We start from the raw sequence: 25,882 nt of genomic DNA on the forward strand, positions 1-25,882 counted from the left end.
CAGGGCTTCCTCCTGCTTCCTGCTGAAGTGGCCAGTGCTCGGAGGGCATCCAAGCCCTGATCTAAGTCCCCTTCAACTGTTATTACCCCGTCCATGATGGCCAGTGCTGCAGCCACCTCTCATAGGACTGATGAAAGCAGGGGTGGGAAGGATTTACCTATCCATATAAATTGGCTTCCCCTGAAGGAGGGCATGGCAACCCACTCCAGTATTCTTACCTGAAGAATCCCATGGAGAGAGGAGCCTGGCGGGCTGCAGTCCATGGGGGGTCATGAAGAGTTGGACACAGCTGAGTGACTTAGCACAGTACAGCGTATGAGTTGACTTCTGTAGGGTATGAAGAATATTTTCAAACTCTCAAGAAATTAACTCATGTCACTTGTGGAGCTGGCTTTGAAAAATGTAGATCTGCTCTGGGAGGTTTGGGCAGCCCTCCCGTCCCAGGCTCCTGACCCCTCTGGGGCCCTCTTGACTCCAGGCTGGTGGAAAGTGATACCTCAGTGGGTGCATTGAGTCCTGGGGACTGGGAGCAGAGCAGAGGCCAGGCTGTTAGGTTTTTCTTTTCCTCTCTAAGTTAAATTGTTTAGGGATGTGAGAGGAGAGAAGCTTGGGTGGAGGGGGGTGACTCCAGGGCAGAGGCCTTGGAGCTGAGAAGCTCTGGGGACAAACTACATTGCAAGGGTAACAGCTGGGTTGAAACAAAACCCAGGCTTCTTGATACCCTTGAGAAGACACGCTTGAGAATTGATGCAAGTGTTCCCACCCTGGGTGTCAGGGCTGGTACCATCACCCCAGCAGGCTCATCAGCCTCCCACTTTCCAAGTCTCTAGGGGCAATTCTATCAATAACCTCAGATATGCAGATGACACCACCCTTATGGCAGAAAGTGAAGAGGAACTAAAACGCCTCTTGATGAAAGTGAAAGAAGAGAGTGAAAAAGTTGGCTTAAAGCTCAACATTCAGAAAACGAAGATCATGGCATCTGGTCCCATCACTTCATGGGAAATAGATGGGGAAACAGTGGAAACAGTGTCAGACTTTATTTTTTTGGCCTCCAAAATCACTGCAGATGGTGACTGCAGCCATGAAATTAAAAGACGCTTACTCCTTAGAAGGAAAGTTATGACCAACCTAGACAGTATATTCAAAAGCAGAGACATTACTTTTCCAACAAAGGTCCATCTAGTCAAGGGTATGCTTTTTCCAGTAGTCATGTATGGATGTGAGAGTTGGACTGTGAAGAAAGCTGAGCGATGAAGAATTGATGCTTTTGAACTGTGGTGTTGGAGAAGACTCTTGAGAGTCCCTTGGACTGCAAGGAGATCCAACCAGTCCATCTTAAAGAAGATCAGTCCTAGGTGTTCTTTGGAAGGAATGATGCTAAAGCTGAAACTCCAATACTTTGGCCACCTCATGCGAAGAGTTGACTCATTGGAAAAGACTCTGATGCTGGGAGGGATTGGTGGCAGGAGGAGAAGGGGACGCCGGAGGATGAGATGGCTGGAAGGCATCACTGACTCAATGGACGAGAGTCTGAGTGAACTCCGGGAGTTGGTGATGAACAGGGAGGCCTGGCGTGCTGCAATTCATGGGGTTGCAAAGAGTCAGACATGACTGAGCGACTGAACTGAACTGAACTGAGGGGCAATTCTAAGGGCCACCATAGCTGTTCCTCTCTTCATCCAAAGGAGACCATGTCTGTCCAGGTCTCTTGCCCAGATCACACTTTCAGGTAGAGCAGCTAATTACTGACCCCCCACCCCAAGTCCTCACCCAGCCAGGGCCTTTACATCAGTAACTTTGGGTGAAGGACACATCTCCATTATCATGAATTCTTTTACCTTTATGCAGCATTCAGTTTAAGGTAGGAAGGGCAGTATATGCCCGAGGTCACAGCCTCCCATGACTCAGCAAGGCTGCAAGTATGAGAGAACAAAGCTTGGGCTGGGTCCTGTGTGTTCCCAAGGGACACTGTGGATTGGAAAATTTGCAAAGGACTCCGACAGGTCTCTTGCAAATGCCAAGGTTTCACTTCTCTATTATATAGGATATTCTGTGCCATATTAATGTTTTCTTTTATTTTTAAGTTTTATTTGATTTTATTTCTTGGCCGCACCTTGAAGCTTGTGGGAATGGAATCCATGCCTCCTGCATTGGGAGCACAGAGGTCTTGCTGTGTTGCTATTTTAAATGTCTTGTTTCTTTCCTTTGTTCTTTTATTCATCCACCTTGTCTTGAATGTCTTTCTTGCACACAGTGCTGTGAGAGCAAAAGGTAATGTAGCTGGGGAGAGAACCAGCCAGACACTGACAGCCCAGGGCGAGAGGGCACTGATGCAGCTGGACGGGGATGTCAGAGGATAGCCCAGGGCTTGGGGTGGCTTTGAGTTTTCCTTTTCTCATCAGCAGTGATTTTATAACAAGATGCTTAAGCTAAGGTTTAGTTTCAGTTTTCAAGTTGTAATACTTTGTAGGTGTTGCTGTGTATTCCCTATTACACCATGGCATGTCTGGTTGTTCTGCGTTTCATGATGCTAAGATTGATGAGTGGGTCCATATGTGGATATTTTTAAAGAAAGGAAAAAAGATTTTGAGGCTCCTTAATTGGATGGACTAGGTGACAGGGCGTGAATGATTCCCAAAATGGACAGAAGCCATTCGAAAATCATTAGAGGTCTCTTACGGTATAATGGTTGAGAGTCATTCTGCTTGGGTTTGAATCTTGATTCTGCCACTCACTGACTGACCTTGGACACGTGACTTAACCTCTCTGAGCCTGTCTCTTCAACTGTGAGATAGCAAAATAATAGTCCTTTAGCTCATAGGGTGTTGTGATGATTAAATGAGATAATGTGCAAGAAGTATACATAAGGCTCCAAGTATTCATTAACTATCAGTTACCATTATTATGTTGCTATTATTATATTACCATTATTCTGCTAAAATACAGGTTCTGAGGCCTTGCTGCTGGGGAATCTAATTTGGTAGGGTCTGTGGTGGGACCTGAAAATGTGCATGTTAAACAAGTTTTCCAGGTGATCCTGAGTTCCCGGATCGCCTGGCCCTGATCCCTTCCTGAGATCTTTTCCTGGGGTGAGCATTGACTATGTCCCAGATCCTGAGATGTGCATGCCGGCTGGATACCTCAGCATGTGGCAGGGGCCAAACAAGCCCAGTAGGACTGCCAGATTTAGCAAATAAAAATCTCCCATTTTGTCTGGCAACCCTAAATCCCGAATTCAGGTAAAACTGTAAACTAGGCTTTACAAGGGAGATTCTTTTTGCTCTGTTGGTCTCTCTTCCTGTCACATCAACCATAACGTACTGGAAAGTGGAGTGTGAGCCCAAAAGCAGTATTTTAGAGTTTTTAAGATGAATGTAAAGGATGGATCTTGATGGTTAAGGTAGGGACAGGCCTTTGAAGAGGTCATGCCTTCTATAAAGTCACAGAAAGGGGCTTTGGGAACAATCATCGTCAGTCTGCCCATTTTTCAGGTGAGGAAACTGAGGCCGCCTCGAGGAGGTGGGGCGGTTGTCCAAAGCCAGTAGCAAGGCTGGACTGGAAACTAAGCCTCCATTTTCTGGCCCAGCATATGTTGCTCTTTGTCATCCGACATAGCACTTGTTTCTGTTCTTGGTCACCTCTGTTGTATGGCGGGAGGGGAGCACCCAGGGTAACCAGGAACCTGAGCCTAGAGTGTTAGCAGAGGCCCTTTTGCTGTCACCTGAGGGTTCCGTCTCTTGTGGTCTGAAGGGAGGAACACAGCAAATAGAAGTAGTAGCAAAGTCAGTCCCTGTGCTGGCTGGACTGAGCCCGAGAGGTGGGTGAGGGGGTTCTACCCCGCAGGGTGCCTGAGGGCAGGGCCAGGAGCATGGGCATGGGCTTCTGGCACATGGGGCTGACTGGGCCTGGGCCCTCCCTACCGGTGTCTTGCAGAGTGTCCGGAGGAGAGCTCTTCGACTTCTTGGCCCAGAAGGAATCCCTGAGTGAGGAGGAGGCCACCAGCTTCATTAAGCAGATCCTGGAAGGGGTGAACTACCTTCATGCCAAGAAAATCGCTCACTTTGATCTCAAGGTCAGTGATGGGGGGAAGGGAAAAGAGTCAGTTCAGGAAGAATGGACCCAGTCTCTCCAAATATCATTGCCAGGAGGGGTCAGCACTCACTTGACCTTCCTCCCTCATCTTACAGTTGAAGACTCTGAGCTCCTGGAAAAGAAATAATGGCCCAGGAGTGTCCCTGTCCTGAGTTTCATTCCACAGATCAGGTTTTATTCACGTAGGGGCTGATGGCAAGAAGCTTCTGAATCAGACTACAGGTACCTTATCTCTTGCAGGGAGCATTTGGGATGTAACTTTTAAATAAGTGAGCCAAGGACAGGAAATGTGAAACCAAACCCATTTCACAAGACTGAACTTTTCAGCAACCAAGAATTCACTCCCGAGCCAGCAGAGCTAGATGCATTCAGATGAGTACTGCTGAGGTTGCCTGGCACCCTGGACCCAGAACAGTGACAAGCATCCCTTGACCAGAGGTTGGAAATCTTAGAGCCCAGTGACCACTGGCTGCGTTCCCCTACCTCACCCCTTCCTGTAGCCATGAAACTGTTTCCTGGGGCCACTGATCATTTGTGGTCACTGGCGTTCAGGGTCGAGAAAGTTCACTGTGACCACATAGAACTTCACAAAGCAAGAGTGTGGTCAGAGTCAAAGGACTGGTTCCCGTAGTAGCTGAGCTCAGTTTCATAGACTATTGAGGCTTTACAGACAGGTGAAGCATAAAGATCCTCCAACCTGTGATCAGGGGGACCCAATTACCAGGGAGGAGACCCACTCATTTTGCTATGTAGAAATTCCTGTGGTGTTTCAACCATTGTGCTGAGTGCCTGGGTGTTGCTACAGGTACAAAATCAACTCAGGACTTCTCTGAGCTTAGTTCCTCTTTTCCAGGAACTTGTGCAGGAATCAGAAAAGAGAGATCAATAACTCTAAGTGCTATGATAGGGGGAAGTACATGGAGGCTGGGCGTCTAAATAAGAAAACATCTAAGTCAGACTCTGGTATCTAAGAGGACTTCTTGGAAGAGGTGCTATTTGAGTTGAATTTTGAAGGATTATCAGGCATTATCAGAGGGAAGGGCCTTATAAGGAAGAGAGGTCAGCAGGTACATGGTCCTGAAATAGCATTCAGGGTAGTTCAGACAAAGGTTGAATATGCTGAATGGAGAACCTGGGGGAGAGCAGGAGGCAGACTCAGGGTCGGAGAGCTAAGCCAAGGAATTTGAACTTTATTCTTAGCAATATGGGACCAGGTGAGCAGGGAGGTGAAGAGAGCAGATGTGTATTTCAGAAAGATCCCTCTGAATGCGAGCACAGATAGAATGGGGACAGTAATCTGGGTGAGATGTGGCAAGTGCCAAATTAATTTGAGGAGGGATGGATTCAAGATCTTTTAAGGTTGCTCTGAAGATTGATTAGGTACCTAATTAGATGTGGGAGATGAGGGGGAGGGCAGAGTCCAGGATGACACACAAGCGCTGGCTGCAGGTCTGGCCCAGAGAGGGTTTGGCGTGCCTGGGGTCTCAGCAGCTACACCAGGGCATGGGCTCTCATCCCACACGTGGATTCCAGCCCAGTTCTCACTCTGCCCTGGGGGGTGACCTGCTGTGAGCCTCCCCTCCTTAGTCTAATTGTCACAGTATTTTGAATTCCTCCAACAGAAGACATCTTGCAGAGTCTCACTTGGGTGTCACAGAGTACAAGTCAGGGTCAAAAGGAGTGTGTGGCCTGGGCTGGCCTTTGGACCCCAGGATGATAATACACCAAGCAGGAAATGGGCTACCTGGATTCACCTGTGATTTCTTCCTGATAATACTGTGGATAGTTGACTTATTTTCTGTGTTTTTCCTGGCTCCAGGAGGTCCAGATGGGATCCTTTAACATAAATGATAATATTTAGCTGTCAGAGTTGTAGAAATGAGACAGAAGCAGGATTAAGTGCTGGATACTAGATAGGTGCTCTGTAATAGTAGCTGGTATTGCTACTTCCCTTCCCATAACAGAGGAAGAGAAAACACAGCTCTTGTTTTGGGCCCTGCTAGAGTAGGAAAACAAAGCCTGCTAGTGCAGTTCGAAGTTGCCCAGCAGAGAGCTGAGCTTATTGTTAGGTGGGATTGCTGGTGGGGTATCTTGTCTGGCTCCTGGGCTCAATCTGGATGTTTTCCACAACCTGGAGACAGTCTGGGTTTCTCCTGGGTGCATGTAGGGTAAGGATGCTGGTAACCCCATATCCCTGCCTCATATCCTTAGCATTATGTGGACTCTGAGCCTTCTGACTCCCTACCCATGGGTCCCTTGGCCCAGGCCCAGCTGGGCAACTTCAGAAGTAATGAATAGCTGGAACTCAGTGGGATTACCTCATGATTGGCTAGACACTTCCTGGAGCCAGAATGTGAGTACGTGTTGGCTGGAACTTCCTGCCTGCTAGAGGGGCTCGTGCAGAAGTTCCAGCTGGTGGCTTAGAGGGGACTTCGTGATTCTGTGTTGTTTCTCAGCATATACAATTCATTCTATATGAACACATTTCTCCTGCTGGTTTTCCTTCTCCATGAGGGCTCTCGGCCTTCCCCTCCTCTTGTATTCTGTTACTTCTTGCCAAGTGAGTCAGGCTAGCTTAGCCACCCCATGAATTCAGTCACCATGTTATCTCCACGCCCCTGCTCATGAGCTGTTCTCCACGCTCACCTTCCAGCTGAAAGGAGCAGCTGATGGAGGAGGGTCAGCTCTCTGGCCAGCCTTTGGAATAGGAATGACCTCTCCTCCCATCTCGGCCATTGTGCTAGTGCCGGGGACGGTGAGACTCTATTCCTGCTTAAGATACACTCCCAGCCTTGTGGCAGAGAGCAGATGAATGGAAAGATTGATGTACAGTAAACAGTCTAGGTGAAAATAGATCATGGCATGTTATTGCCTGGAAATCTGTGATGGATCCTTGTCACCCACAGGACAAATGAACCCATTCTCAGCATGACAGTCAGGCCTGTCTTGTACTGCCTGAGCCCCAGTTCTGACCTCATTCCCCTTTCCCCTTTCCAAAGCATGAACCCTAGGCACCAAGATGACAGATAAATGTCCTGTTCCCCCTCCCCCGCTCTGTTCGTGCTGTTCACATCCAGGAGGCTACTAGTCTTCCTTTCCTGTGCCCGTGGACTTCCTGCTTGTCCTCCAGGCCCAACAGAAATGCCATTTCCTCTGGGAAGCCTTTCCCATGTCTTGCCACCTCCCAGAGCGTAATGAAGAGCTAATGCTTCCTCGCTTCTTTCTCCCCTTGTACAGAATGCTTCTGCTGGGAGCATTTCTCCCTGTGCGTGGCTTTCTGCTCTTGTCTCTAGTGCAGCGCCTGACACGTGAGTTACTCAGTGTTGGATGAGTGAGTACATTAAGAAATGAGTGCTGAGTAAGACAGGTGCACGCATGGAGAGCACCTGGAAAAGGCAGAAGAGGTTGTGGGCAGTTTTCAATTCCATGATGTGACATTTATTGAGGGACTGTTTATTTTTCATTAGGGCAGGGTGGCAAACATCAATAAGATATGGCACCTGCCTTACAAGAACCTACCCTCTACGGGGAGATGGCCGCAGTGAGACTGGTGGAGAGGCCATCTGAAATAAAAGCTAACCATGACTCTCACCAAGAGACACGCACTTCCAAGGGGTAAGCTCTCTGCCTATGCAGAATGAACACCACCTTGACGTGTATTATAAATCCACCGTGGACAGGCCTCCTGGCCTGAGTAGGTAGAGGGGTGCAGGTGGATGATATTGCCCTGGACGTGACACTGGGCTGACTGCCCCTGGTCCTGGGTAGCACCCAAGGTACCATCTGGAGGATGGATACCAGAAGATGTGGCTTAACACCACCCAGGAACCTCACCCTGGTACGTGACCCCATACCAATAAAGGCCTTGCAGAGGGCGTTTCTATGTGGTTTTCTGTGTATTTTGGATTTGGGAGTTTCCCCTCTGAGTATGGGTGTGTCTCCCCCATATGTACCCATAGCCAACCTCAGAATTCAGAAATGGAAGGTGGTTCTCAGATCTGATGGGTATTTTAAGCAAGAAGAACACACCATGAGAACTGAATGAAATTGTTTGTGAACCAGGAACCCAGAACTCAGAAGGGACTTTTTGATTTACATAAACAGTGTTAGGAGGAGTGAATTCCTGAGCAAGATACTTCAACAATCTAAATTCCTCTATGCCCTGATCATCCTTTGAACTGTTTGTATGTTCATGATGTGTTGGTTCTGTTCATCAAGCTTTCATAACAATGATACTATGCGTGTGTGTGTGCAAAGTTACTTTGGTCACATCTGACTCTTTGCGACCCTATGGACTATAGCCCACAGGCTCCTCTGTCCATGGGATTCTCCAGGCAGGAATACTGGAGTGGGTGCCAGGAGCTCCTTCAAACTCAGGGACTGAACCCATGTCTCTTAAGTCTCTTAAATTGGCAGGAGGGTTCTTTATCACTAGTGCCACCTGGGAAGCTAGTGATACTAGCTTAATAGAACTTATTTATTAGAATTTCACCAATGTGCTTTTATTTTATTTATTTATTTTGGCCATGTTGTTTGGCTTGTGGGATCTTAGTTCCCTGACCAGAGATTGAACCTGGGCCCCTATGGTGAAAGTGGTAAGTCCTAACCACTGGACCACCAGGGAATTTCCACTAATAATGCTTAGTACTTTCTAGAATACAGCATGCTTACACATCTCTCCTTTCATTTGATTCTCATGGCTACCCACTGAGGTACAAGGTATTTTTTACTTTTTATACATAAAGCACTTGAGATTAAAAGAGGTTAAATTACTTGTCCAAGACCACACAGGTATTAAATGACAGGGCTGGTACTTGAACATCTGGAGAAGAGACTAGCAACCCACTCCAGTATTCTTGCCTGGAGGATTCCATGGACAGAGGAGCATGGTGGGCTCTATGGGGTCGCAGAGTCTGGGACATGACTGAGTGATTAACACACACTACTTGAACTTAGCCAGTGAGGAGACACTAAGCAAAGCTGAGTGTCACCAGCTTTTGTTTCACCAGATTCTAACAGCAAATTTTATACTTGCTTGCATCATGCCTTTTACACATAGTTAATCCAAAGGTCTATGCTGTGCCATAAGTTTATCCTTTGCACAGTTAAATTTTCTTCTGTTTACATTGATTTTTCTTTCTAATAGATTATTCCTCATACTTAAAAAATCAATCTGTGCTCTATTAACTGCTATAAAATGTGCATGCATTGGAAAGTAGATCTTACAAGAGTAAGATGATTTCCATACTAAAACCTTGGAGCATAAAACAGAGGTGAGACCTGGCAGTTTTTTAAACCATTTTTATTTATTTGTTTTGACTGTGCTGGGCCTCTGTTGCTGTGCATGGGCTTTTTCTAGCTGCAGCGAGCAGGGTCTGCTCTCTAGTAGTGGTGCATGAGCTGCTTCTCATTTCAGTGGCTTCTCTTGTTTGGAGCACAGGCTCTAGGCATGTGGACTTCGGTAGTTGCAACTTGTGGGCTCATTAGTTGTGGCACGTAGGCTTAGTTGCCCTGCAGCCTGTGGGATCTTGCCACACCAGGGATCAAATCTGTGTCCCCCGCAATGGACTGGTTGTATCTCCTTGCAGTCCAAGATAGTCTCAAGAGTCTTTTCCAACACCACAGTTCAAAAGCATCAATTCTTTGGCGCTCAGCTTTCTTCATAGTCCATCTCTCACATCCATACATGACTACTGGAAAAAGCATACCCTTGACTAGATGGACCTTTGTTGGCAAAGTAATGTCTCTGCTTTTGAATATGCTATCTAGGTTGGTCATAACTTTCCTTCTAAGGAGTAAGCATCTTTTAATTTCATGGCTGCAATCACCATCTGCTGTGATTTTGGAGCCCAAAAAAATAAAGTCTGACACTGTTTCCACTGTTTCCCCATCTATTTCCCATGAAGTGATGGGACCAGATGCCATGATCTTCATTTTCTGAATGTTGAGCTTTAAGCCAACTTTTTCACTCTCCATTTCACTTTCATCAAGAGGCTTTTTAGTTCCTCTTCACTTTCTGCCATAAGGGTGGTGTCATCTGCATATCTGAGGTTATTGATATTTCTCCCAGCAATCTTGATTCCAGCTTATGCTTCTTCCAGCCCAGCATTTCTCATGATGTACTCTGCATATAAGTTAAATAAGCAGAGTGACAATATACAGTCTTGACGTACTCCTTTTCCTATTTGGAACCAGTCTGTTGTTCCATGTCCACTTCTAACTGTTGCTTCCTGACCTGCATACAGGTTTCTCAAGAGGCAGGTCAAGTGGTCTGTTATTCCCATCTCTTTCAGAATTTTCCACAGTTTATTGTGATCTACACAGTCAAAGGCTTTGGCATAGTCAATAAGGCAGAAATATGTTTTTATGTATGTCTAAAATATCTTTAATAAAAATTTAAAATTAAGTATTAAAATATATGTAATTTTTAAAATTATGGTATAACTTGAAAGAAAATTCTAGCTATATTGACCCTTTCCTCTAAACACTTCAATAAGCATCTCTCAAGATTAAATTTAGTGCTCGCTTCGGCAGCACATATACTAAAATTGGAACGATACAGAGATTAGCATGGCCCCTGCGCAAGGATGACACGCAAATTCGTGAAGCGTTCCATATTTAAAAAAAAAAAAAAAAAAAAAAAAAGAAAGTAGGTGAAATGCCTACAACAATGCCTGGTAAACAACGAGTTCAATGGAGGTAGCATTTTTCAAATTAGCTACTCATTATTAATTATTAGTGATCATGATTATTTGCTCCACATTTTCGGGCATATATCCTAACAACTTTTTATTTTCACCAAATGACCCAATTAATAAATGGATATTTTATTGTAAATGTTACAAAAAAAAAAAAAAAAGATTAAATTTAGTCTCCTACCAACCCATAATGCCGTTATCACACTTAAAAAAAAGTAACAGTAATTTGTGGAAGACCTTTAATTGGTAGAGAAACATTATTCTATTTCTGATTTAGAAAGAAAATTCGTCTGACAGAGGAGAGAGAGTAAATAGGAGAGAGCGAGCCAGTTGGAGGTAATGATAAGAATGGGGGAAAGAGATGAACCAAAGGTACTCCGTAAGCATCTTTTCAATGAAATTGATGGTTGTTTATGCTCTTATAAAAAGTAATAAGTCATAGAAAATACAGAAGCATACAAAGAAGTTAGCTACAGACTCCCTACTCCAAAATAATCACTATTGACTTTGGTGTATCTTCTCCAGCTTTTTATGAACGGTGTGTGTGTGTATGTGCGGGAGAAATGTGCAGCCTTTACCATTTTCTCTCCTGCTTTTTTCAGTCTACATTCAACTCAAGCAGCACACGTTTGCTCTGTAATGATTTACTTTCCTCCTGAGGCTTCTAAGTCTCCCCTGGTTTCCTTAACCATTGGGTGTGTTCTGAGGGCGGACCTTGTTCCCTGGTCCTCATACCCCAAGCTTAGTTTGTGCCCCAGCCTCAGCATGTGCCCCATGAGCTCTACATCTCATGAAGCCCAGGTGTCAGCCTGGGAACCTGGGCCCTTAGGAACGCATGTTGGCTGCTTCATCAGCGGCTATGAGGCCATCCTAGAGTGATCTGAGAAGTGAAGTGAGGACATGAGCTCCTAAATGACTGGGGAAGGAAACAAAACGTGGCAAAAATTCAACTATGGAGAGCCATTATTGAAAGAGTTGAAATTTGGTGGTAAATGGGGAGCATTAAACCAACCAACTGCTTCTTATAAGATACAGCAAGAGGCCACATGGGAAGCAGAAAGAGAAGGGGATTGTGGGTAGAGCCTGCATCTGAGTCTCAGCTCTGCTAGGGGATATTGGGCAGGTCATGGACTGACCTTTCCTGGCCTTGAAAGTGGAGATAATATTGCCCCTCACTTCCTCACCCCGGAGAGCAGTGAGGGGCCAGGGAAAGGTCAGTATTTCTGAAAGGGTCCTGTAAACTCCAAGACTCGTTACAAGTGCTGGCTGTGAATTTTAACTAGCCTCTGTATGAGACCACATTTCTCCCTATTCCTCTCTTTCCTCCAAAGGGATTCATAAAAGGAGAGGGGCCTAGAGACACCCAAAAGGGGAATGAATAAGGTGGTGTGTTCCATCCAGTAGGCTGGGCAGATTCCCAGGGCGGGCAGGACACTGGGTGTGAAGCTGATCTGACTTGGAGTAAATACCATGATCCCTGCTTTACAGATGAGGACACTAAGAGAAAAATGCAGTGCCTTCCTCCTCTTTTGTCCTTATTACCTTTGCCAGTTAGGTGCTCGAGACCCCTGCTGCTGCCAGCTGCCCATAGCCCTCCACTCTGGACCCCTGCCCAGGCCTGACCTGCACTGAGGTATCATGTGTTCAAATAGTACCTTTTAGGTTCCATTCACATCTCTACCATCAGCCCTCCTCTGAGCTGATCTCCCTAGGAGTGAAAGAATCTGATGCTGGAAGTGGTGAAGGGTGGTGCAGACAGCAGGTATCTTGTCACTAAAATACCTGAGTGAAAACCTAGCAGCACCACTTATTAGTCATGTGGCCTTGAGTCAGTTACTTAACCTCTCTGATCCTCAGTTTCGTCACCTGGGAAACACAAAACAGTAATTTAGTCTATTCAGATTCTGTGCAGTGGTTTTCCAGTAATAGCTGGACTCCAGTAAACTAGATTTATAGTAATCTAGTATACTAGATTACTATAAATTCTACTGATATAAAGGTTTCTAATATAATTTACAAGTATAAAATATATAACATTTTATTTTATTAATTTCACAAAATAAATTGATTCTCATAGAACACTTTTCATTAGTTGTATCTGTAGCCAACCTATGGATGCAGTAGACAGATGAGTGTAGTTTTCAACAGGATTGTTGGTTGGTATTTTTGTTTATGTTAATAGGCAAAGTGAAAATGAAGCAATGAATATTGCTTGTGCATTGGAACTTCATAACTTCAGTGATGTGAGTGGCTTCTTTGCTGAATTGGATAATAATTTCTGAATATTGAAAAATATTTCCTCAGTTTTCTCTGAGAGCACAAAATAATAGCTATAGACGCAGCACAATAAATTTAATCTCTGTTATTTAGTGATCTTTAGCACTTCCTAAGTCTAGAGTCAAGAATTCAAGTCCTGATTTGTAGTATCTGCCAATTTCTGTGGTGTAAATACACCCGCTGTGGCCAATTTCAAGGTACCAATATTGCTGACACTGACTAGAGCTGGGGAGAGGGGTGCAGTAACATATCATGATGTAGTAACATGCCATGATTTATACTCAGAGATAAAAGGCATTAAATAACTTCAAAAACATAAAAGATAATAAAACATAGTAGAAATTAGAAGCAATAAGTTTTAAGTGTTTTAAATATAACATATTTCCATAATTTAATTTTTAATATTATAATATTCTTACATGGTTCAGTTTAATACCTGATTCATAAAATTCCTGCAAATTTAACAGCAGTCTCTCATAAGCCAGTAGGCACCAGCTTTAGCCCACCCCAAGCTTTCTGAGGTCCTGGAGGTAAAAGCATTTTGTAAATAGGACAGTGCTAGATGCAGGCTGATTGTTGTGGTAACAGCAGTGGTGTAACAGTAATAGTGGCAGCCAACATTTATTAAGGGCTGTAGTAAAGACGCAGGCTCACCTCTGAGTGCTCTGCTTGTGTCTACTCCTTTAATCCACATGACAGACCCTATGAGGAAGGGTCCATGGTCATGGCCATTGTATAGGAAAGGGAGGTTGCTCAAGGGCTCTTAGGGCTTTCTTGTGCCTCCTGAGAACCCATTACCATGTCAATATTCCTGTTTTGCAGATAAGGGGCCCAAGATCAGAGAGATGAGTCTATTGCTAAGGTCACACAGCTAACCTGGGGCAGAAGTGGAGTTCAAACCCAATTCTGTCTCAGACAGGGCCTTCTCAAGTGTTGGTTCTCCAAACACGGGGCACTCTGTTTTTGACTCCCTTGCAGAACTCGCTTTAGAAAACCAATTCTGGAGCCTCACTCCCAGTGAGCTGATTTAATTGATTTGGTCTTTTTAACACAGTCTCCAGTAGATTCCAGTGGGTAACTAGCTCAGATGGGGCCCCCAAAGCACAGCTTGGGGCTCAGAATGCCTGAATTGAGACCCAGGTTCCTCACTGGCTAGATGGAGGCACTGGGCATCCATAGCTTGGTGGCCTTGAGAATCTAATAAGGTGATGTATGGGGACAACTCATGGCAAATGCTAGTTGTCATATGGCACAGACCAGAGAACCAGAGGTCAAATTGCCAGCATCTGCTGGATCATAGATAAAGCAAGGGAATTCCAAAAAAATATCTACTTGTGCTTCATTGGCTGTGCTAAAGCCTTTGTGTGGATCACAACAAACTGTGGAAATTTCTTAAAGAGAAGGAAATGCCAGACCACCTTACCTGCCACCTGAGAAGCCTGTATGCAGGACAAGAAGCAACAGTTAGAACTCGACATGGAACAACAGGCTGGTTCTAAATCGGGAAAGGAGTACGTCAAGGCTGTATATTGTCACCCTGCTTATTTAACTTATATGCAGAGTACATCATGAGAAATATCAGGCTGGATGAAGCACAAGCTGGAATCAAGAATGCTGGGAGAAATATCAGTAACCTCAGATATGCAGATGATACCACCCTAATGGCAGAAGAGAAACTAAAGAGCTTCTTGATGAAGGTGAAAGAGGAGAGTGAAAAAGGTGGCTTAAAACTCAACATTCAAAAAACTAAGATCATGGCACCTGGTCCCATCACTTCATGGCAAATAGATGGAGAAAAAGTTGAAACAGTGACAGATTTCATTTTCTTGGTCTCCAAAGTCACTGCGGACAGTGACTGCAGCCATGAAATTAAAAGACACTTGCTCCTTGGCGGAAAGACTATGACAAACCGAGACAGTGTATTAAAAAGCAGAGACATCACTTTGCTGACAAAGGTCTGTATAGTCAAAGCTATAGTTTTTCCAGTAGTCGTGTACAGATGTGAGAGTTGGACCATAAATAAGGCTGAGGACTGAAGAATTGATGCTTTTCAACTGTGGTGCTGGAGAAGACTCTTGAGAGTCCCTTGTATAGCAAGGCGATCAAGCCAGTCAATCCTAAAGGAAATCAACCCTGAATATTCATTGGAAGGACCAATGCTGGAGCTGAAGCTCCAATTCCTCAGCCACCTGATGCAAAGAGCTGACTCTTTGGAAAAGACCCTGATGCTGGGAAAGGTTGAAGGCAAGAGGAGAAGGGGGCAAAAGAGGATGAGATGGTTGGATGGCATCACCAACTCAGTGGACATGAGTTTGAGCAAACTCCAGGAGATAGTGAAGGACAGGGAAGCCCAGTGTGCTGCAGTCTATGGGGTCATAAAGAGTCAGACATGACTTAGTGACTGAACAACAACAGCAACAGGCCATTTTATATGCCCTGTTTGATCCTGTTAGTAACCCTCTTGAGGTAGGTTTTTGGTTATTCCTAATTTACAAGTGAAAAGTCTGAGGCTGATAGAGCTTAAGTAACTTGCCCGGTGTTAGACTGCTGGTAAATACCAAAACTGGCATTCAAACCCAGGGTCTCTATCTATGTTGATTCCCTAAAAGCAGGTTGTGCAAGAGACGTGCATGTGACTGCATTGGTTCATTCATCCCTGCATCCCATCAGCTATTCCTGAGCACCTACTCCATGGCAGGTGGAGTGGAGTGATGGAAAAGAGAGACAAAGCCCCCGTCCTCCCTGTGGGGCCTCAGGATACTGGGGAGAGGAAATGGAAGGGGCAATTGTAGTGTAGTTGGTTCTCTGCTAGAGGCATGTCCACATACCATGCAGGCCCTTGGGGGGATCAACTAGCTGTGTATATTGACGGGGGTTGGGGGTGGGGGTTATCACAGGAGAGGTTCCAGCAGGGAAATGTTGGAGCTGGGTGGTGAGCAGGCGAGAAGAAGCTTGTCAGAAAGGCATTCTCGCCGAGTGAACTGCAGGTTGAGGTGGGGGTGATGAAAGTCAGCCAGGATGTAGCAGAGGGTATGCTGGCCAGAGGTGGGAGGGCCTTGAATGCCAGATGAAGACAGACTTGGGCCTAGGGTGCGTTGGAGCCTGGTGGGGAGGGGCTATCTGTGGTCTCATCGACAGTGTGCCAGGAGTGGGGCAGGTGTCGGGGCAGAGAATTTGCTGCAGTGCCATGGAAACCTGCTCACAGAGGCCTAGCAGCAAACGGCCTTGCTTTCTCAGGTTGCCCAGCACTTCCTGGGTAACCTGGGACCGTGCTTGACATTTCTGATGAAGGTTCCTTGGCAGCTTCCTCGTCTCCCAACCAGACCTGGCTTGGCTCCTGCTCTGCTGAGCTGAGCACCTCGCCTGATGATGGGCAGACCATGTGGGCACCTGAAGAGGGCAGCAGCCTGGGGGTCAGCTGACTTGGGCTCTGTTCTTTGCTCGGTGTCCTGGCAGTTTCTTGACCTCTCTGGGTAGCTCTGCAGCAGGCAGGGACTAAATGGTGTCTGAGGTCCCTTAGGGCCCCAGCATTGTAAGTGTGGGGGTGAAATAGGATGTGGGGAGGGAAGCAGAAGATGAGTGGGAGAGGGGGAAGGTCTGCGATGGGCATGTTTTTCAGATTCAGCAGATTCAGTAAAGTCCCCAGGGATGACTGTTGTCACTGCTACAGCCCAAGAGAGAAAGAACATAGTCCTGCTCTAAAATCTCACTGGGCACCGCTCCTTGCGTGGACCGTCTCTCTGAATCCTCAGAGCAACACTGTGTCACAGTAGGTGTTCCCATTTTACAGATGAGAAACCAAGGCTCCAAGAGATCCAGAGACTTTGCCCAGGTTTCACTGTGAGTAGAATTTGACCCCGGACCTGCCTGACTCTAAGCTCTGGTCTTTGGCATCTTACTGCATAGCCCCCTCTACCTCCCCGAGGCTGCCTTCATCCCTCAGGGACTCTTAGACATGCTGTACCAGGCTGGTAGGGATCCCCTGACATGGGTCCCCCTGGAGGATAAGCTTCCAGTTGGCACCAGACCAGGCACCTCTGGCCAGATCCACTGGGTTGCTAAAGGGCACATTGGCTGGCAGCTGCTCGTCTGGTGGGCTGAGCTGGTGGGTTTGTTTTAATGGAGGGGGAAGATTTCACCTCCCGGTGGCTGCTCCATGGGCCCTGGGCTTGGCAGTGGCAGCACCTATGGGAATGTGATCCTTTCCTCCAGACATGCTTTGGAAGTTACGTCAGGTGTGTGGGTGAGGTGTTTGGTTGAAGTAAATAAAGCTGGAGAATGACAGGAGTGAGGGAGTAGAGATAGCTTTGTACTGCCCCAGAGGGCAGTCTGGCTGGGCTGTCTGCTCTTCCTTCCTGACCTGGGGCCAGGAGACCTGAACCTTTGCAGGTCCTGTCTTGGGGTCCAGAGGAGTGGGAATTGGCTCAGCCAGCGTGGAAGGTTGTGTCACCGTGCAGTCACAGAGCCTAGAGCCCGAAGGAGCTTCAGGTATCATCCAGAGAGGAAAAGCGTGCTTATGCTCACACAGCCTTTGGTGGTGGAGCTGAGCTGGAATTTCCCAATACCTAAGCCTAGGCTCTTTCCCACTATCCTACACAGTTTGGGGAGGGTAGACTTGAAGAAGCTTAGACCATAGTGCCTTTTTGCTGCCCTCTGACTCGCCCTGGGACCCTTCTTGAGTCGGTCTCTTTTCCCTCCTGACTCAGCCCTGTAGCTGTCCTGAGGGGAGGTGTGCTCTCGGGCACCCCTAGTGGTGAAGAGCCTCCATGGTGAAGAAAGGGAAGAGCTACAGGGTCCCAGTTCCTTCACTTCCCATAAGCAGAATTTTATGAAACATCCACAATGCAAGACATCAGAGGGGGTGCCAGGAACCTTAAAACCGACTTGAATTTTCCCAGAGGGGCTACCACCCAGGAAAGGTGCATCACAATACAAAAGAGTCTGCAGCTAGGGCTACTCGCTCGTAAGCATGATCAGCTCTGAGGGCTTAGAGCACAAGGTCAGGGTGTGCGTGACTGCAAAGTAAGGAAATAAAAGGAGGCAGAGATGGGGGCCTGGCTCTGAAGGTGTGATGGAGGGTAGGAAAGGCATTCGCACGAAAGGAAGAGCCCAGAGTAAAGGATGGGGTAGAGATGGTGTTCTGGACCTGGTAATGCACACCCTGAGGGTACCAAACGGCCCTGTCTTCACTCGGAGAACATTCACTGAGCACCTGGTGGGTCCAGGCTCTAGGGCAAGCTTTGGGTAGTTGGTAGGACTGAGACTCTCAGGAAGCTCTGAGCGCAGTGGAGAAGACCGGTCAGTAAACGGACAAGCTTGAGGCAGTGGGAGAACCACTAAAGTAGAGGAAGTGCAGGCTGGATGGAAACTGGGGAGGTGGTGAGGGGAGGCTTTCTGGAGGAGGTACTATTTTTACTGAAATGTGAGTAGGAATTAGTCAGATTTGGGGTCGGGACTATGCAGGGAGTATCCCAAGCAGGGGAGCTGTGTGTGAGGTTCTTGAGACAGGACAGGGGACAGATAGGGCTTGGGTAAGAAAACATGGCCTTGCCTGAAGGTTCTCACAAGCCAGCAGAGAGGCTGTTTTCCCCTGAATGTGGGCCACAGAGGGGAGAGGATGTGAGGCAAAGATTCTTTTCACCGCTCAGGGTGCTGCCTGGGAGAATTTCACCTCTGATTGTTGCTCCTTCCTTCCTGTGGGTCCCGGTGCCCATCCCTACTGCTCCCCAGTCTTGGGACCAGCAGGGCTCTGTGTCTGCTGTGTCCACGGCAGCTCTCAGCTCCTTTCAGCGTGTTTTGTGGTGGTGCTGGGCTTTAAGCACACCGTGGTGGTCAGGAGTACCTGGGCTGGGCCCCTCAGCTCCAGGAAGAAGCCTCAGGGCTGTTCCCTGGAAGAGCGATGTTCCCAAAAGGTGGCTCAGGAGTACTTTGGAATGAGAGGAGGAGAACCCCCCAGTTCAGGAGATGGTGGGCTGTGGGGAGTGCTTAACTCACTTCCCAGGTGCCAGGACACTTGGGGTCCCTGAGAAGCCACCAGAGGGCCAGATCGGCACACTGGCGTGGGACCCCTAGTTTGTGTCCCATGTCCTGACCACCCGCTGCCCTTGCTTGCCTTTCTGCAGAGCCCAAGGAGCTGCCCTGCCTTGGAAAAGGACTTTGACACAGTTTCAAAATAAAGTGGAGAAAAATCTCTGGAGAGGAAAAAGAATAAACACACTTTAAAGATGCAAAAGGAAACTTTTTTTTTTTTAAAGGGAAAAAAAGTGGAAGGGTTTCTCATCCAACTCACTTGAGTGAAAGTTTCAAGCCACTGAGATGTGAGGTCAGAGACTTCAGGGAGTGGGAAGTTGCGGATGCAAACACCTGGGGTGTCTTCAGTGCAGATTCAGGATCAGTCTAACCAATAGCGAGGGCCACTGTCCACCTGTCACCCTCTGTGTTCTGTGTGGTGGCGGAGATGCAAAGACCTGGCTCCTCCCTCCAGCCGAGGGTCCAGTAGGGCAGTGAGGACTGTTGGAGAGTGTGACAACTGACATGGCAGAAGGGTTCCGGTGAGCATGAAGGAGTCCACATCTGCGGGCTGGAGAGAAGGCTCAGTGCCGGTGAGGGCAGATTTCAAGGAAGAGCTGGATTAACTCAGACTTTGAAGCCTGACTGGGGTTTCAGTGGACAGGGACTGAGCAGAGGCTTTCCGGGTAGAGCAGAAGGGCAAGGTGGGAAATTCCCTAGTGCTCTGAGAAACAGGGCCATTCTGTTTTCTCAAACATTTCTTTATTTGCTTATCTACTTCTTTAAAACTACTTTATTGAGAGTTATATGTCACGTATAATTCACCCATTTGAAGTGTACAATTTACAGAGTCGTATAACTCACACTGCAATCAATTTTGGATGATTTTCATCACCTGAAAGAAGCCCTGTACCTGTTAGTAGTCACTCCCCATTCCCCAGGCCCTAGGCAACTCCCTGTCTACTCTCTGTCTCTGTGGATCTGCCTATATCCATATCTTATATTAATGGAGTCATATAATCTGCGATTTTTGATGACTGATTTTCACTTAGCAAGATGTTGTCAAGGTTCACCCGTGGTATATAGCATGTATCAGTACGTCATTCCTTTTCATGTTTTTCTCTGCCTCCATTCCTTTTTATGGCTGAATAGCACTCCACTGTATGGATATACCACGCTTCATGCATCTACTCTTCAGTGCTGGCCATTTGTGTTGCTCCTACTTTGAGACTGTTATGAATATGCTGCTGAGAACATCTGTGTACCAGTTTTTGTGGGCATGTATGTTTCAAGGCTTTTCTTTTCGAATGGGATCCAGGATAGTCCTGGTGAGGAGCAGGAGGAGAGAAGATGAATCAGAGGGACCTGCTCACCTACCAGCTGCTCTGAGCGGTTGGGTGGGAGTGCAAAGGGTCAGCTCAGGATCCTGTTCTGACCTCACTGGGAACTGGGGCTGTGTGAGGCCAGGGCAGGGCTGGTCTCCCACCAGCAGACACCCCCAGTGTTGTGTCCAATCTGGCAGCTGTTTGCTGGGCTGGAAATAGTCTAGGCAGCTGGTATTTTCCCTGGAAATCAGGTGCTCTTTCCTGTGTCTCACTGAAGGCCAAAATTAGTTAAACACGCAGAGAATTGTGAGCTACACGTTAGTCTAGGGGAGGGGAGTGTTGTCAACAGGAAGCTGACCAGCCAGGGGAAAGGGGCGGTCAGGAAGGTGCAGGTCAATAAGCCAAGTGTAAATTGGGGTTAAGTTGTAGTGCCCCTCCCCCATCACATATAGAGAGGCCATGGTTTTGTTTACAGAAAATGCTGCAAGTATCTCCCTGGCCCCATCTGACAGATGGGGAGACAAAGGCACAACATGGCAGGGATCTCCCATTCAGAAACAGAAGGGCTAAAGCCACAGTCTGGTTCTCTGTCAGCAGCAGGTTTGGTAAAACCCAGGCCTTGCCCTCAGCATGGTGGCTATTCTTGGTTTCACAGGAAAAGACCAAGGACACAAGAGTAAGAAAGGGTTTGTGCAGTTTTGGTCTCCTAAAAAAGAACACTAAACCCCACCTTAAACCCAAAGCAAAAACATAAAATAGGGCTTTAATTACCATCTTTCTTTTATCCTCTTTTCTTCCTTGTTTTTTTTTTTTTTTTTTGTTCCCCAGCCAGAAAACATTATGTTGTTGGACAAGAATATTCCCATTCCACACATCAAGCTGATTGACTTTGGCCTGGCTCATGAAATAGAAGATGGAGTTGAATTTAAGAACATTTTTGGGACACCAGAATTTGTTGGTGAGTTTTAGGCCTGTTTTTCTCCCAGCTGAGAATCTGGGATCAACAGAGAGAGAAATCCCAGGAGCGAACCGTGTGTCTGGGGCTGTAGCCTCTGGGCCGAGAGATGATGCCTTGCATGCGTGCGTGTGTGCCAAGTGGCTTCAGTCATCTCCGACTCTTTGCGACCCTGTGGCCCATAACCTGCCATGCTCCTTTGTCCACAGGAAATGTCTTGCTGGCCTCTGGGTGAGGGTTGAGCGCCAGCAGGGCAGTGGGAGGCCAGGTGGGGCTGGGGCCCTTTGCAGAGTTAAATCTTCCCAGAGCTGGCCCCACTTCCTGCTCTTAGACGAACTGATTGTGAAGATTTAAAATTACCTCACCCTGTTGCATTCCCATAAACTCAGTCTTTTCTGGAGTAGCTTTTGATTTCCCAAAAAAGAAAAGGGAAATTATCTGCCAGATGCCAGATCCACACACTTGCCTGTCCCATACATCTGGCCTTTATTCATGCACAGGGTGCCTAGCCAGCAGGGCTCTGCCGGCTCTGTCTTCCCTCTGTGTCTCTCAGCCTTGGCCCAGGCCACAGAAACCCCCTTTTAGGACTTGTGCCACAGGCCAGGGGGTCATAAAGGAACAGCTTTGCAGAGGAGAAAGGAGTGAGAATTGAGAACCACCATCTCACTGCTCGGGGAGTTGAAATGCTCTTAGAGATGGAAGGAGGGCATGGTTTCCTCAAAATCTGGGGACTGAAACTTCTGACCATAGTCTAAACAAAAAGAAAGATGAACCAGATCATCCACCATGATGGAGTTTCAGGCCACATATACCAACTCTGCAGCCACTAGGGAATGAAACTGTAGAAGCCCCAGCAGGAGAATCTTGGCGTGTGTCAGGCACTAGGCCTGGTGTTCTGTATACAGACATTGTCAAATTAATACCCATACAATCTTATGAAGCAGGTTCAAAATATTTTCTCCATCAAGTGCCTTATTCAAGGTCAAACAACCAGTGCATGATAGAGCAGAGATTCAAATACAGATACATCCAACATTAAAGCCTATGCTTTTTTGTGTGTGTGACTGCACTGCGCAGCATGTGGAATCTTAGTTCCCTGACCAGGGATTGAACCTGTGCCCCCTGCAGTGGACACGCAGAGTCCTATACACTGGACCACTAGGGAAGTCCCAAAGCCTATACTCTTTCCATTATACCAGGTTATCTCTCGAAGGAGCCTTTAAGGGGCTTATAATTTAGCTGTAGAAATAAGACATCAAACCGTCAAACAAGAGTGCTAGAGGGATCTTTTCAGATCATCTGGTCTAGTTTAACAGATATGGAATTGGAGAGCTAGGGGATTTTAGTTAAGGCCAACCAGTGGTTATTCTCTATCTACTATAGACATCAGATGCTGGAGACACAGGGATGGTAAGGAGCCACACTCAGAATGACATACCCAGGGCCACACAGTCAGTTAGTGGTAGAACCAACTTGAACCTAGGGTACAGGTATACAGCCTCAAACTTTGTCCAAGATAGCAGTTACTGCCCACCATTCACATATGTGATAAAAATGCATGTTTTATTTAAGTTCATACCAAGGGTTGAATAATAATAGATGGTTCAACTAGAAATTCAGGGCAGTAATGGAAGAGTTGTCATGAGAGAGGATGTGGTTAATTGTGAGGTGAGTGATATAGACAGCTCTGAAAGACTGTTACACGACGTAGCCACTCTCACAAGGTCAGTGGGCTCAGTCCTGGCCTTGAGCGACAGACAAAGTGCTGGTGTTGTGGGTGGAGGAGAATCTAAAGGGGGGTGGGTGGGGAAGAAGCCGGGGTAGAGGAGGCGCATATCCGAGGCGCCCCATAGCGGGGGTGGAGGGCCAGAATGAGGATGTTTATCAGGGGCAGTTCACTGTCCTCTCTAGATGGATCAGAGGGTTCACACAGGGTGCCAATGTGAGTGGGACATTGATGGGCGGAGCCAGACAAACTGTGGAGGGATTTTCCCAGTGATATGCTGTAAATGTCTAACAGTCAGGTCTCAGGACAAAACAAAATACAGCCCTAATTTATAGCATTTACCAGTTTCAAGCTACCAACCTGTTTCACTGAATTCAGAGTTGGGAAGAGATGCCCACGGTTGACTCTAGTGAGCCAGTATGATACAGCTCCAGTCCAGAACTGGTCTTATTTGCTCCTTACAGATATATAGGATGGTTTCTCTAAGCCCCTGCCCAAATTATGATGACTTCCTTTTCATCATAGACCCCTGAACAGGTTATAACCACTTTTCCCTATTCCCTCTTTGAAATTTTAACGTGAGACCAGAGTTTAAGACTGTCAGCTTCTGGGAATGTGGTGGAAGACTTCTTCCAAAAGGTCCTCTCACTACAAAATTGGATTCTTGAGAAAAATATTGTTTTTAATGTGACTCTGGACTTAGGAAATAAGGTAAATCTTTAAATATAGTAACTCCTTCAGCATCACCTGTCCTGTCCTACCCTAAATGAACTTTGAGCTGGAGCTGTGAGCTGCAAGAATATTCGATAAGAGGATCTCTCCTAAAGACAAGTGTGCATGTCAGCATTTATCAGAGACTAGCAAGATTTAGATGTTCCAGGAAGTAGGATATTAAAACGATCAGATGTTGACTATAAAATAAATGGAATGTATATAGAAATAACAGGTAAACTCATAAGAATGAGCAAGCAACAAGAGACTCAAAAATGACCAGGTAAATTTTTAAAAGAACTAGATAGAACTTTAAGAAATTCATACGCTCATTGAAATTTTAAACTCAGTGGATGGGCCAAACAGCAGATTATACACAGCTGAGGAGACAATTAAAGAATTGGAAGACTGAGTTGGAAAAAATTAGCTAGACTATCACACAGTGGCAAAGATATAGAAACATTAAAGAGAGGATAAGTGAAATAAGGTTAAAATAAAAAGTTTAACATAAGTCTATTTGGATTCCTGGAGGAGGGAATTAAGACAATAGAGTCAGTATCTGAATAAAACTGCTGAGAATTTTCAGAACTGATGTAAAAACATGCATCCCCAGACACAGAAAGGACAGTGTATTTCAATCAGAAAGAAGTCCATACCTATAAAGTCCATGCAATATACTTAAACTATAGGGCATCAGAGACAAAGAGAAGATCTTGAAAATTAACCAGAGAGAAAAGATAAATTGCCTACAAAAACCAACAATAAACAAAAACCAATAATTGGACTGACAGCATACTTCTGAAAACACCAGTGTCCAATAGAATATAATATTCAAAGAACCGAGGAAAAATAAAGACTCCATAGTTGTGAAGAAATTGTATTTCAAGAATGAAGGTAAGAGATTTTTAAAAAAGCAAAATAAAAACAACAACAACAACAACAAAGATAAAACAATAAAAACAATGTCCAATAGACCTTTGTTAGTGGAACTTCTAAAAGGTGTACTTGGAGTTCTAAATGCCAGAAGTAATAGGAGCAAAGAAATCAGTGAACATTAGGCAAATATAATTATTTTCTTTCCTAAATAATGATGATGATGACAAAGCTTAAATATGGGATTGAAAGAAAAGATAGAAACTGAAGAAAATAATGTTAGATAGGACAGAGTACTTGAAATTAGTGTTCTAAAATTCTTGTATTGTTAGAGGAGGGCCCAAATATTGATTTATGTTAGAATTTGTTTCATGTCCATAGTAAAATCTCAGGGGTAACCATTACAAAATTAGAAGTTAGGAAAAGTCAGTAAGAAAACTAACAAGAAGTGATTTTTTTAAAAAAAAGGCAAGAAAGAAAAGCCCAGATGGAAGTGGACAAACAAAAGCACCTGGAGGACAGAAATGAGTATGTGTTTACATCAAGCAGATGAGCACCGGAAAGCGAGTTGTGCTTCTCAAACTCTCTATGAGGAACGACTTGGGGGAAAATAGTGTATCCTGTACAGCTTCTTCAATAAGATAAATACAAATAAATTCCCTGAAAAGTGATCATGGTGTGAGTGCCGCAACAATGTCAAATTGCTATACAAGCCTCTAAATACATACTCTCAACTTCTGTACATATCTTGCCTGCAGACTGCACTTTGAATAACACTGTCCTAGAGAAAGCCTTTCGTGCGTGTCTCAGGAGATGGGTACAGAAAAGCTCATAGCAATATTTTTCTAGTAAAAGATGATAATACAATAAAATAATATAAGTAGAGACCATCCAAATGGTCACTAAGGAAATGACTGGAAGATAGTCTGTATTCACAAAGTGGACTACTATATGGCAGTGAAGAGGAAAGACCATGGGTGAACATTCAGTGAATAATAGGAGCATCAGTTGAGTGGGAAAAAAAGGTCTATTGACGGTAGATGAGATGCAGTATGCCATCATTTTTAGGAAGCTAACAAAGAGCAAAGCCAGGAGAGTGGTTCCTGCATCTGAGAGGGTGGAATGGTGGGCTTATCCTATAGATGCAGAGGTTTTGATATTGTTCTAGGGACAGAGGAGCCTAGTGGGCTACAGTCCATGGGGTCGCAAAGAG

The 25,882-nt window shown here is 45.9% G+C and overlaps 1 protein-coding gene and 1 non-coding gene across 6 annotated transcripts in view; both read left to right on the plus strand.

Moving 5' to 3' along the window:
- Positions 1-25,882, plus strand: part of DAPK2 (death associated protein kinase 2) — a 132,950-nt gene that overhangs the window by 82,760 nt on the left and 24,308 nt on the right. For all 5 annotated transcript variants that reach the window (XR_009601200.1, XM_042252339.2, XM_027971760.3 and 2 more), the window contains exons 4-5: positions 3,937-4,075; positions 21,233-21,362. Coding sequence is in view for 4 of the 5 variants with exons in the window: in XM_042252339.2 (XP_042108273.1) it covers positions 3,937-4,075; positions 21,233-21,362 (269 nt within the window). In the remaining variant the exon portion in view is untranslated. The remainder of the gene's footprint in view (positions 1-3,936; positions 4,076-21,232; positions 21,363-25,882) is intronic.
- LOC114115984 (U6 spliceosomal RNA) lies at positions 10,614-10,717 on the plus strand. Its single transcript, XR_003590083.2, has one exon. It is a non-coding gene; the product is annotated as a U6 spliceosomal RNA (small nuclear RNA).

The sequence above is a fragment of the Ovis aries genome, chromosome 7 (assembly GCF_016772045.2).
Source record: "Ovis aries strain OAR_USU_Benz2616 breed Rambouillet chromosome 7, ARS-UI_Ramb_v3.0, whole genome shotgun sequence".
Taxonomy (NCBI): Eukaryota; Metazoa; Chordata; class Mammalia; order Artiodactyla; family Bovidae; genus Ovis; species Ovis aries.